This window comes from Cornus florida, unplaced genomic scaffold, assembly GCF_030987335.1.
Source record: "Cornus florida cultivar Cherokee Brave unplaced genomic scaffold, ASM3098733v1 CherokeeBrave_3.0.0_Hap2_Chr10, whole genome shotgun sequence".
NCBI classification, from domain to species: domain Eukaryota; kingdom Viridiplantae; phylum Streptophyta; class Magnoliopsida; order Cornales; family Cornaceae; genus Cornus; species Cornus florida.
In genome coordinates, this window is record NW_026775580.1 from 46,531,636 (window position 1) to 46,544,654 (window position 13,019).

The 13,019-nt window shown below is 34.8% G+C and overlaps 1 protein-coding gene across 3 annotated transcripts; it reads left to right on the forward strand.

Annotated features, from left to right (window-relative positions):
* Positions 1–436: 436 nt before the first annotated feature.
* On the forward strand, positions 437–9,590 carry LOC132276444 (protein DCL, chloroplastic). Of its 3 annotated transcripts, none has more exons than XM_059777868.1 (4): positions 437–1,018; positions 3,469–3,583; positions 7,884–8,062; positions 8,552–9,160. In XM_059777868.1, exons 1-3 carry the CDS (start codon positions 636–638, stop codon positions 8,058–8,060), a joined length of 675 nt encoding a protein of 224 aa, XP_059633851.1. In that variant the 5' UTR covers positions 437–635; the 3' UTR covers positions 8,061–8,062; positions 8,552–9,160. The 3 variants fall into 3 exon arrangements, with proteins under 3 accessions (XP_059633851.1, XP_059633850.1, XP_059633849.1); XM_059777867.1 differs by lacking the exon at positions 8,552–9,160 and adding an exon at positions 9,273–9,590 and having other exon boundaries at positions 438–1,018; XM_059777866.1 differs by lacking the exon at positions 8,552–9,160 and having other exon boundaries at positions 438–1,018; positions 7,884–8,233.
* The last annotated feature ends 3,429 nt before the right edge of the window (positions 9,591–13,019 follow it).

Below are 13,019 nucleotides of genomic sequence, written 5' to 3' on the forward strand. Positions count from 1 at the left end.
CATTCGATTTGGTTACGGTTCCAAAACACATGAAACCGTTTAAAAATGGTTATGTTACGTTTTGAAATTCTACAAGACCATACCAAACCAAATCGAATCATTTTATAAATTATATATGTATTTATATATTTTGTATTATATAAATAATAAAACAGTAAGATTAATCTTTGAACCACTCAATTATATATCATAATATATAATAAATAAAAAAAAGTTCAAAACTGTAAAATTAAACTAAAACAAGCCTTTTTCTCACGGTTTGATTCTATTGATTCCATAGTTCTGTTCAATTTTGATTTTTATGAAATTATTAACGATTTTAATTTCAAAATATTTTCAAACCTATCCAATTCTTGTACGCCTCCCCAAGGCTGCGGTGATTCTCCAACTCAAGCAAGTCCGGGTCGGGTTACCCCACTCGGTCGCTGACTGTGTGTTTATCTTCTAGTGAAGGATTTCAGTGAAGCGATGAAGTAGCTGTGGCCGTTCCCTCCTCCAAATCGTCCAAAACCCAAACAAACAACCAAAAGATCAAAGTTAGAGAGAGAAAATCATGGTGAGTCGTGAAGCAAAGCCATAGCAGCAAGAACCATATATACATATACACACGTATATATATAGAGAGCTCATTAACCATGGCTTCAATTTCTTCGACGTCCCCACACATTCACATCCACAGAAACCCTATCTCTCTCCACTTACTGTTGTCTTCTTCCAATAGTCTATCTTTCCCTTCATATCGCTCTCGATTGCGTTCCTGTGCCCTCAAAAGCGGTGGTGAAATTAGGAGCAGTAGTCAAGATGCCTACAATTCTGAATTGCTCAGGAAGCCGGTTGTATCGCCGCCGGTGGATTCTTCCAGTGAGGATTTGACGAAAGTCTCCGACGACGATGAGGAGGAGGAGGAGGAGGAGGAGGAGCGAAGGGAAGAAGAGGGATGGGTTGATTGGGAGGACCAGATTTTGGAGGACACTGTACCTCTTGTTGGCTTTGTTAGGATGATTCTTCATTCTGGCAAGTAAGGTCTTCATTTCTCTCTCTGTGTACATATCTATGTGTGTATGTGGATTCATTTTATTGTCTTAATTGAAGTGGGACTACATTTCCTTAGTAGCTATTCGCGTGGGCATAAAAAAATTTGAATTTGAATATTGTGATGTCATTGTGTATCATTTCCCTGATAGAAGAACAATGGAACTTTTTTCGCGACTTGTAACAGAAAGAACAGAAGTGCTCCCAAATTTGGCAATAAAGGTAGTGAATGGACTCACTTAAAGTGCTATAGAAGATTCAATATAGTCCTCTGAGCTGTTGCAAAATGCAATTGAATGGCTCAACTTCCATAAGATGTGCAATAGTCTAGAGTTGGTGACCTCTTTTGCAGGTCTTTACTGTTGGTTCATACCGAAACGTACCACATTCCTCTTACATCAGTTCCATTTTCATATTAACATACATGGATTCTGGCACTGCCACGATTTAATACTTTAGTAAGCATAATTTTGTTAGTGCTCTTAGTTTCTTGGTAATCTGCTTGATGGAAATGGTGCACCAAGAAACTAGTTATAGATAGCCTCGGTATTGCCTTCCTTATCTACTTGCCACGGTTGAATGCTCACAAAGGCAAGAAGCTTGTCAAAGGGCACAAATAGCACTAGTAGTGAACTAAGGCTTCAGATTGTATGTGTGTGTGTGTGTGTGTGTGTGTGTAAATTTCTTAATTGAGACTCACACACCCACTTTACCCTGTGGAGACTTGAACCCCTGACCTTCTACTTTAGAAGGCGAGGAAGTACCACTAGGCTACAACCCTTTGGTGGTGATTTTAGATTGTACTGATGCAGCTATTTCAGAAAATTTATTCATAGGCTTGTATTGAGTGGAGAAATTTGGGTTTTTTATTTTATTTTATTTTATTTTATTTTTTTAGTGGGGGGAGATAAACTGAAGCTTCAAATTGCCACAATCGGAGTCTCGTGTTTGGGAAATAGAAGAGCCTCCCTTCCTATCACAATACCTAAGGTATAAAACAAATCCATGTTTTAAACTATACTATTTCATCATCCTAAATATGGGGTTGATGATATATGGTGGCAGTTTCAATGTTCCAATGATGACTTGCACCTAAATAAACTTACTATTTGTATGCACTAGCTGAGTAGTAAGCATCTTTTGATCTTGGATTATTAAATACCATTTGAACTGAGATTTTAGGCATTAAAGTACAATTTGCTGTGAAGAATATTGACCTGAGTTAAATGATGTTCTCCAATATATCTAGGCTTAATGCAAATGCTTTGTGATCTGTACTGCCACTGTACCACATTATGCAGATGCTTCTGTTTTACTGCAACTTCCTATCTATACCCTCTTGATGGCATCTCATAGGAGGTCTTGTTAAAGTTAAAAATTAGCTCATCTATGATTTTTGAACAATTTCAAGCAGAATAGTTTAGTTCATTGTCAACTAAGGAATGGTCTATATTCATGATTACAGAGCTTTTAACAAAAAATATATTACTTACTGGCTCAAGTAATTGGGATGAGCAAAAATATCTTTGCATATCTAGGAGATGATATTAATCATAAAATTAAGGTAGGATAGGTTAAATGGAGGAGTGCTTTTGGCATAAACCTTTGTTAACTACAATCTACTCTAAAAGTTTAAGCTCTTATAGTGGGTGTAACTTTAATATTTAAATCCTTCAACACGCCCCCTCACGTGTGGCCTTCTTTTGGTCCAACTTGAGACCTTTGGCTCTGATACCATGTTAACTACCATCTATTTTAAAAGCTTAAGCTCTTAGAGAGAGTGTAACATTAATATTTAAATCCTTCAACAACCTCTAAATTTTTAGAGAACTATTGATATTAAACCAGCCATACTTTAAGGGACTATATGTTGGACTGCTAAGATGTAACATTTTCATAAAGTGAGTGACAGAAATGCATATGTTGAGATGAATATGTGGCAAGCCAAAAAAAGATAAAATTAGAAATGAACATTCATGAGATGCTTGAAGTAGCAATGATTGGAGATAAAATGAGAAAAACTGGTTAAAGATGGTTTGGTCACGTACAACAACTAATAACTGCACGAGTTAGGAAAAGTGATGTAGTTCTCATTGAAGATGAATGTAGGAGAAAGGGAAGGCCAAAACTAACATCGATTGAAATAGTTAATAAAGATACGATAGCATTGATTTTGACTAAGATTTTGACCTTTAGACAGAGTGGAGTGACAGATTCATTTAGTCGAATACAAATAGTTGGAAAGATGTTTTTGTTAAGTTGAGTATTTCTAGTATCATATTACATGTTAACATATCGTTATATAATATTACATGTTAAATTTATTATTAAATATATTACCCTAAAAGTTCATCATTCGCTAAAGTCATTGCTTAATTTATGTTAGTTATTTTGGTGCCAGTTATCATCATATGCAAGTGGGAATTCTTGTTGCAGGTACGGGAGTGGTGATAGATTAAGCCCTGAGCATGAGAAAACCATTCTAGAGAAGTTGCTTCCATACCATCCGGAGTGTGAAAAGAAGATCGGATGTGGAGTTGATTACATCACAGTATTTCTCTCTCTCTCTCTCTCTCTGACCCCCATTTTCCATAACAGAGAACCAAGTTTAGTTGATAATAATTTGTTTAGTAACACCCTCTTGGGAGCTTCAACTTAGTTTCTACATCCATGACACATGATATTCTGTCATCTCTAATTCTGTGTAATAAGGCATTTGATAACCAGTTTCTGATATTTTTTCACCTTTTTAATTACTTTACAATAGAAGTCATAAAAGATACACTTGCAACATTATGCTGAATTCATTTTTCTTCATGCTTTATAAAATATATATACTTATGAGATAGGTAAGAGTTTCGTTTTGCTAAACTCATATATGTCTGACCCGCCATTCTTGGGGTAAAAGCATGCCGTTCTTGGGGTAAAAGCATATACAGCTGGGAGTCTTTCTTGATACACTGGGTCTTAATTTTAATGAATGAAATCTCTTTAATATTTTTTTCTTTATTATCCTTCAAGTGGTAATGTCTGTTGCGAACTGTTTTGCCTCCAATTATTTCTTGGAAAAATTAGATTTTAGTGACAACCTAAACAAAATTGTTCTAAAGTAACCCCAAAGTCATGAAAGGATCAATAGTCACCAAATTTAAAACTTAAATGCTAATAGTTGACCATTTGATGATACTTAGGGGAAAAAAAGTGATCATTTGATGATTTATTATGTAAATGCCCTTATAATAAATTATTTTATAAGTAGACAAATCTACCCTTATACATTAAACACTCTCTGCTTCAAGTTGCTGTCCGATAAGGACACGGTGCATTCTAGCATGTCGGGTGGGTCCTGGAGGAGTAGGCAAAGACAGGGAGGGAGCTGAGGATGGAGGCGTTGAGGCTATGCCTTGGGGTAGTGACGGTGGTTGCTGTGGCATTGTGGTTGTTGGGATTGACATAGAAGACGAGGTGAGTGCTGTGATGGCAGTGGAGATTGCGTCACGGGGCTTGGAGGAGGTACCAATGGGTGTAGATATGGTGGCAGACCACGCTTCATCTAAAATCACCAAAACGTCGCAGTAAAAATCTTCTGATACTCTCACTTTGTCAAAAAGAATCGGCAATGGAGAGCAGAAATCAAAAGGTTCATTCGAGAAACTCTTATACAATGGGCAACGTTCATCTGATAAACTCATATCCTCTGTAACTTGTTCAACTGATTTCCAAACCCTTTTATCTCTACTTCTTTACTGGGCATTGCTTTCATCAAAATCAAATAGGATAGAGATTGGAGACTTCTTTTCAGAATCACAGTCGGAAATTGATGCTACATCAACCTTTGGCAATGAAGCTTTGTCCGGAGGTTTCTGTTTAATAGTCTCTGCCTCTTCAATAGGATGAAACTGAAGAACAGAGGTCGAAGACTCCTTGGAATCATAGTTAGAAACTGACGCTACATTAATCTCCGGCAGTGAAGTTCTGATCAGAGGTTTGATGAAGTTTGTGAGAGCGTTAATCCACCATCCAACTAAAACCCTAACGTTATTGATTTTTTTCTTAAATTGTTTAATTGCTTGGCTAAATTATCCTTGAAGGTCACTTATTAGCATTAAGTTTTAAAATTGGTGACTATTCATCTTTTGTTGACTTTGTGGTCACTTTAAAGCAATTTTATTTAGGTTGGGTCACTAAAATATAATTTTCCTTTATCCTTTGTTTTTTCTTTTGAAATTGGTATAGTGAATCATCATTTTTTGTTACATTTTACAAGCACTTTGAAATTAGGTGGATCGTGCAAACTCAACAACCAGAAAAATGCTTGAAAGGTTTCTTGATTTCATAGTCGTTTCAATTGTAAGAGATACTCTTTTTTTTTAGGGTAATCAAGCTGAATAGTTTGATTAATGGGTAAAGTGAGAAAAAAACACCCCTAATGTTTACATTTTGGGCAAATAACACTCCTATCCTTTATGTTGTGTATATAAGTCCATTAAGTTTGAAAAAGTTAGCAAATAAGGGCTTATGTTGTGTATTGTAAATAAGTCCATTAAGTTTGAAAATTGAGCAAAGAAGGGCTTGAAGTCACTATTAAGATATGAAATTCTGAAAATACCCTTATCTCTTCCGATAATGCCCTTATATTATATATATATATATATACACACACACTGATGCTGCCGACAATGAAGTTCTTCTCCGATCAACCAGACGCCGGAGCTCGACCTGGTAACCACTTACCCACAGTGCCACCACCAATTCTTCTTCCATCTCTTCCTTCTCTCTCTTATATATATGTCCATATACACACACACACACACACACACACACAAATATACCCATATATATGGGTGCAAGTGATTCAAACACAGAGGGACCAAAGCTTGAAGATTTATTGGGTTGTTGCTGCACAAACTCTGCTCATGAATAGACCAAAGTTTATAGCCAAGCAAGAGAAGATGGAATCAATGTTAATGCACCACCAAACTTCAATAACACTACTAATGGAGATAATATTGGCAGAGGAGAGTATAATCTCACAGACCCATCACAATTTGTCCAACCTTACCATTACAATGACAACCCACAAAGTACTACTATGATCCAAACACTCCAAATCCAGAACTGTCATCCAAACACTAACCATGCCAATCACATGTACCATGTGCCATTTGATCATAATAGTGCAGCTAATTCTGTTTCTGGGTTCAAGTCATGGTTGTGCCAAACACCATTTTCTGAGGACAAGCCTTTGGGTGAAGCAAGCAAGAGTAATTTTCAGTCTCTCTCACTAACCATGAGCCCAAGTCAGCCCCTCTGTCGTTTCTGCCGATGGAGGGCCTAAAACGGCCTGCCGAAAAATCTCAGATTGAAGAACCAGTTGTTCGAAAATCTATGAATAGTTTTGGAAAATCTATTGATACTTGTGGACGGTGGTTGTGGGCCTAATTCGGGGGTGGTTGCGGACGGTGGTGGTGGTGTGGAGAGAGAGAAAGAGGGTTTGGTTGCTGCTGGCGGCGACTGGCTTCATCGCTAGCGGCAGTGATGTTGAAGAAGAAATCAAAAAAAGAAAATAAAAGAGGGATAGTATAGTCATTTCACATTTAATTTGTTATTTTTACCTTTTTTTTTTTTTTTTTAATTCAGTTATAAAGGGACACTTAAGTCTTTTCATCATTTAGGTTCTCGTTTGCTCCAAAATTGAATGTTAGGGGATTTTTAGAACTTATAGGGGTTATACACTCTATATGCATACCATACGGGTGTTCGCTCGCAACCCTTGATTAATTTTAATGCTTGCCTTAATACCATATGAATGCTGCCACATGAATTATCTTTTTCCCATCCTATTTTATTACGAGCAATGCCTCCTATAATAGTTCACTTTTTAAAGTCATTTCTAATGATTTCATTCCATATTAATTTCGGTCGCCCTCCCTGTCTCCTACCTTCTATGCAAATTAGTCTCTTTTCGTATTGGTGCTTCTATAAACTTTTCTTGTATATGCCCATACTGCCAAAGTCTACCCTCTCTTATCACTAATTGGTGCCACCCCTAATTTCTCTATCACATGTTAGTTTGTAACCCAATCTCTTCTAGTTAGTCCTATCATCCATCTTAACATCCTCTTTTTCGCTACATGTACGTTGTTCTCGTTTCTTTTTTAACGACCAACACTTTGCTCCGTATAAAATAGTTGACCTAATAATTGTCTTATAAAGTTTTCTTTTACATTTCATTGTGTTATTGATCACTTTTGTTTACTTGAGAACATAGCTAATTTTTCACTTGAGTTTGTGAACATGCAAACTAGAATTCAATTAGTGCTATTTGTGTCATGCTCATGGCTGAAAACATGCTGAAGTATGTTTAGAATCCCCTCAAAAGTCTATTTGTTGACGGTAAATGTAGTGCACAAATAAATTCCTTTTTCATCATATTTGTTCAACAGTCAATACAAATCCTATACATTCATGGACACCAGAATGCTGCCCAGAGGATAGCAACTCTCTTTTATGGTGAAAGAACCTGCAATTGACAATTATAGGAAGGCAGGAATTTTGAGGTTACCGGGCCTTTTTCTTTTTAAATAATAACTTGTTGAAAATAAATTCATGAAGAGAACACATGTATGTGAACACATCAGTTTTTCTTTTTGGTGGTGGAGTTGGGGTGGAATCTATAAAATATAATATTCTAACAACAATTTCTTTTATGTTGCGGGGCTTCCACAGGTTTTATTCTGCACTTGTAAGTAGATTTCACTAGGAAAGGTTTCTTAATGTGTGCTATAGTATTTTATTTTCACCTGAATTCATTTGCTGAATTATGCATGTTTCTCGTTTCTGGTTGACAGGTTGGGTACCATCCTAATTTTGAAAGCTCACGGTGTATGTTCATTGTCCGGACGGATGGAGAGCTGGTTGACTTTTCATATTGGAAATGCATAAAAGGCTTGATCAGGAAAAATTATCCACTCTATGCAGACAGCTTTATTCTCAGGCATTTCCGACGACGTAGGCGTAGTGAATGAAGGTAATACCTTCAACTTGTCCCCACCTATATTGTATGAGAAGAAATTTTCTCTCCCCAATTGCTTAGTATATCACTTGTGTGAAAAATGATTGTGCAAGTTAGGGGTCAAGATTGGAAATTCATGTATTGAAATGTTGGCACAACTTTTATTGGAATCTTTATTTTATGAGATGGAAGTTGCTGCAGGATTGCTTGAGATGAATCTGGTTTCTCACTTTAGAAAATTAATGTGTTGTTTCTTGAGAACATTGAAAGTGTCCTTGGGACAGACACTTCTTGCTCTAAAATTGTGTGTTTTTCCATTTTATGTTTTTCTCCTTTTTTACGGTAAAGGGTGAAGAGTTCCAAGTATTTTTCAATATACCAATAACTTCTATTTCTTATACTATTTTTGATGTTTACTTATATCTCTTCTTAAAGATGTTTTATCCTTGATTTTTACATAATATTGCATTGAGTGCGGCTCCTTTTCTGGTTTGTTCACGTTAGACACACCCCTGAGCAATGTCGTGTGGAGGTAGAAGGCCTATTGGTCATGAAGAACTTTTTTTCCGGAGAAGAAGCAATCTAGGGAATAAACAACTAAGTCTGTGCTAGCAGCAGCGCTAATACAGAGGATGCAAACGTTATCGAGAATGATTGGATGTAAAGTGTAGGTGACTTTTAAGTCCGCTGTCAAATTCCAGGGCTCTACTCTGAAAGGTGGTGGAAAGTTTCCAAGCTAGAGTACGGTAGGGGCAGGGGAAATTTTCGGTAGTGGTGAAATGTGTAGTGATCAGAAAGAACACCAATGGTGAAAGCACTCTATTGGGCCCACATTGACAATTAGAGGCGAAATCTAGGGGAGCGATTGGAATTAGATGTCCCAGCAGTTCTAGCCATAAACGATGGATAATAGGCATTATGTGTATTGGCATTAGTAGTGTTGTAGCTAATGCTTCAAGTATCCTGCGTTGGGAGTATGTTTGTGGTTTAATTCGTTGTAAAGCAAAGAACCTTTCCAAGGCTTGACATGCCGAAATTTAATGACGATGATGATAATAATAATAAGAATTGCAAGTCATGATAAATATACCTATAGATTGGTTCTTATTTCTATTTACTCGTATGACATTTTTATATGCTAAATTTTTTATGATTTGATGATACTGAAAAATATTTAATTTGAGGAATAATTTAAATTGATAATTGTAAACTAAATTTTTTGTAGGTTAGGACTTGGAATCGCTGTCTTGAACTTGTGGTCTTCGTAAGTGTATTCGTCCTCGTTTGATACTTATTGCCAGAAGGGTTATTATGGTTACCTTGTGAAACAAGTCCCATTTGATCACTGTGCAGATTAATGACCATTGTTAGTGTTAAACAATGCTTGTTATCACCTTATGACCTGCAGATACTACTCATAGGAACAGTGTGTGTTTGCGTGTGTTTTTCCTTTTGGCAGCAGAGGAAGAGTGTCTTGATTTCTGACGAGTTATGCTAAGTGTTGTTTAAAGTCTCAATGCAATATATTCTTGATTTTCCTTTATTTGCTCGGTTGCTATCTCTAGTGAGTAGTGATTGATTAATCTCAGAAAATTCTATTTACTGAAGGATCAACTTGATCGAAAATTTGGATGGTAAGTGTCGTGTTGCTTGAGTGATTGGATTGCTCCTCGTGTTCCGGAGTCCGTGTTCGAGCCTTGCCCCTCCTCCTCCCCTAACCACTAACTCCAATAATCATAACAATAGGATCGCCAAAATCGTAGTATAAAATTTGATTTTTATGCAGTCAATTGTGTAATATACAAACAATACAGAATTTCTTGTGTTGGCAATGATTTCAAAATACCATATACCATTTTGTGTAGGGGTGTGATTTGGCTGGACAAATTTGATCCAATCTGAAATCAACTTGGCCTTTGGATGGACATTGGAAGCTCATGTTCAATCCAAATTCAACATATATATATATATATATATATATATATATATTGAAAGGAAATTCAACATATATTATTATCATATTATTGTAGTTATTATTTGGTTAAATATTTAGTTGGATTGAAACAGTTGAAATATATGTGATGGCAATATTTCAGGTTGAAATGCCAAGTAGCTAGAATCATAATTAGTGCTCTATTCGGTTTTTTTATTTTTTATTTTTTAAAAACGCTATATTCAGGTTGAAGTAAGCTTAACTAAGAAGCCTTCGATTATTCGAGCTTGAGTTTGAATGGAACCATGCTAATTGACTGTAGCACGGCGAGAAGGTATTGGGTGCGCCCGATGTACCGTGCACTAGGCTCGTCTGAACTGTACGTGTTGTGTGTTGTGTGTACGCGAGCACGTATTGTGAATGTACAACTTGGATTAGTCGGTGCACTCAATAATCTATTCCTAGCTTGGCTCATGTAGTTCTTTTTTAAAAAATAATAATAAATAAACTTGAGCTCATTCTTAATAAATGAGTCAGACTCCATAAAAAGGTTAACCAACCTAATGAATCACATTTCTTTTCACAATTCCTTAAAAAAATGTTACGAACCGATTGATACGGTAAACCATGAGCTCAGCTTTCTTGCTTTAACAAACTTGCACAAACTAAAATCTTAATCAATGTACATAGTGCTAAGTTAATAACAGCCCCAAGTCTGCAACTAAAAAATTGCAAAAACTTGTAATCTTGTTTCATTGTTCTTCTCTATTTAGTATAACAACTCTAATTAAATTAAGGTTTGTTTGGGTCCCAGAGTACTATTCTCGTTAATATTGCCGGTTAAAAAAGTGTAGAGATTGATGTAAAGATTGATTTTTAAGTTATGTTTGGTGGCATAGAAAAGCACTTTTTGGGCGGTAGACGTTTTGTAGTTAGGAGGATTTTGAAATGAATGCTTTGTGAAAAGTGCTTTTAGCCATTGCATCTCAAAACCCTCTCCTTTCTGTCCCAAAAATATATATATATATATATATATATATATATATATATTCATTTTTGGAAATCTAACTTTTTAAGATGATAATTTTTTAATATTTTTTTTATTATATTTATAGTGAATGAATAATTATCATGTTTCTATTCCATCAAAGACCCGCAACAGAGACCATCTAGTCCTCTATATTTTAATTATAAAGATGAAACTAATAAAAGATCGTAATGTGGTTTAAGTTAAATTCTTAATTAAAGTATACCATGTATTGTAAGAGAAATTTTTACTGAATACTGGAACTAAGAATCAAAGTAACCTTGTGAATTAAAACTACTTTAAAGATTATTTTGCTCCTTCATTGTAAATTGTGACGAAAGGTCTAGATACAAACACAGGTTAAGAACCATGTTGCTCTAATGTGAAATGCAGTTTTCTATACTATATCCTATATTGCATGGTTAGCATGAACAGAAGGCTATGTTTGGGAGCACCGACGAGGCGCCGATTTGTGCTCCCAAATGCAACACAAGGCACATTTGGGGCTTTAAGATGCATATCAAAGAGATATCAAGAAACTTCAAAGAAATCAAACATGTCAGAGTCAGACATAAATTGAAAGTTAGATCCTTCAATTAACTCCCTCACACACACACACACACACACACACACACACACACACTATATATATATATATATATATATATATATATATGTATGTATGTATGTATATTTATTTTTGGAAATCTAACTTTTTAAGATGATAATTTTTTAATATTTTTTTATTATATTTATAATGAATGAATAATTATCATATCTATCCGTAATGATCCATAATGATGTGATAGTTTACTTTTATTTTTTATTGTAGCATACATTTTGTCAATGTTATTCGTGTAACTAACCAATACAAAAACTCCTTGAAGTAAAATGGTTGGATTCATCGCAATTTATTAAGTTGTTATAAGACCATTTACTTTAACCCATATTTATATTGTTTGTTGCACGAATGACATGACACAACCGTTATAATTAATAATTTCTCGATCAATAGGGGCGGAGCAAATATGAGCACAAAGGGAGCAACTGCCCCGGCCCTGGCCCCATTAATTTTTCTTACATCTATCATCTATGTTATAAGATTTGTAAAAGTTTGCAGAATACTCCCCTATACAAATTTTTTTTTTTTAAATCTTTATAATATTTCTTTCTTTTCCTTCTCACTATATTTATTATTTTTCTTCAAATTCTTTCTCGCTCTCTTAAAAAAATTACATTCTCTATCTTCAATCAAACCCGATTTTTTTCCTTTCAAAGTTCTCTTAATTTTTATTTTCTTCTTCTTTGTTTTTGTTTTTTCTTCTTCAAAATTTTATTCTTATATATATATATATATATATATATATATATATTCTCTTATTCTTTAAATTTATTATGAGGCTTGTTTGGCAATTGTTGTAATGAGATTTTTTACAAAAAAAAAAAAATCAATATAATGTAAAAATAATTTTTTTAAAGTAATTCATTTTTTATTTATTTATGAAACATTCTTCAATAAATTTGTTACAGAAAATGTTTTAAATATATCACCCCGACATTTCATGAGATTTGCCTTTATGACCCTCGAGTTAAAATAGTAGAAAAGAGTGGCGAATTTCTCTTCAGGCGGACTAACTTTGACCACTTTCCCGTTAGTTGACTGCTAGTCTAATTAAAATCAGATAAAAAAATAAAAATGTCCTTATATAACAAATTACAAAAATAACCTCAATAAGAAAATGAAATCACTATATAAACAATTTAAACCTTATTAAATTATGGGAGGCGATATATATATATATTTTTTCTAGTTGGTACTAACACACACTTATCTCTTCTGAAACTTGAACCCTGATCTCTCTTTGAGAAATAAGAAATTGATATTGTTAGGCCAGGTCCGTTGAAATGGGAGGCGATATTCGCACTCCACTTTTCAACGTTTGCACTACAATCTTCAATGAAACGACAATTTTAACCCTAATTTTATAAATAAATAATTATTACTTTTTAAA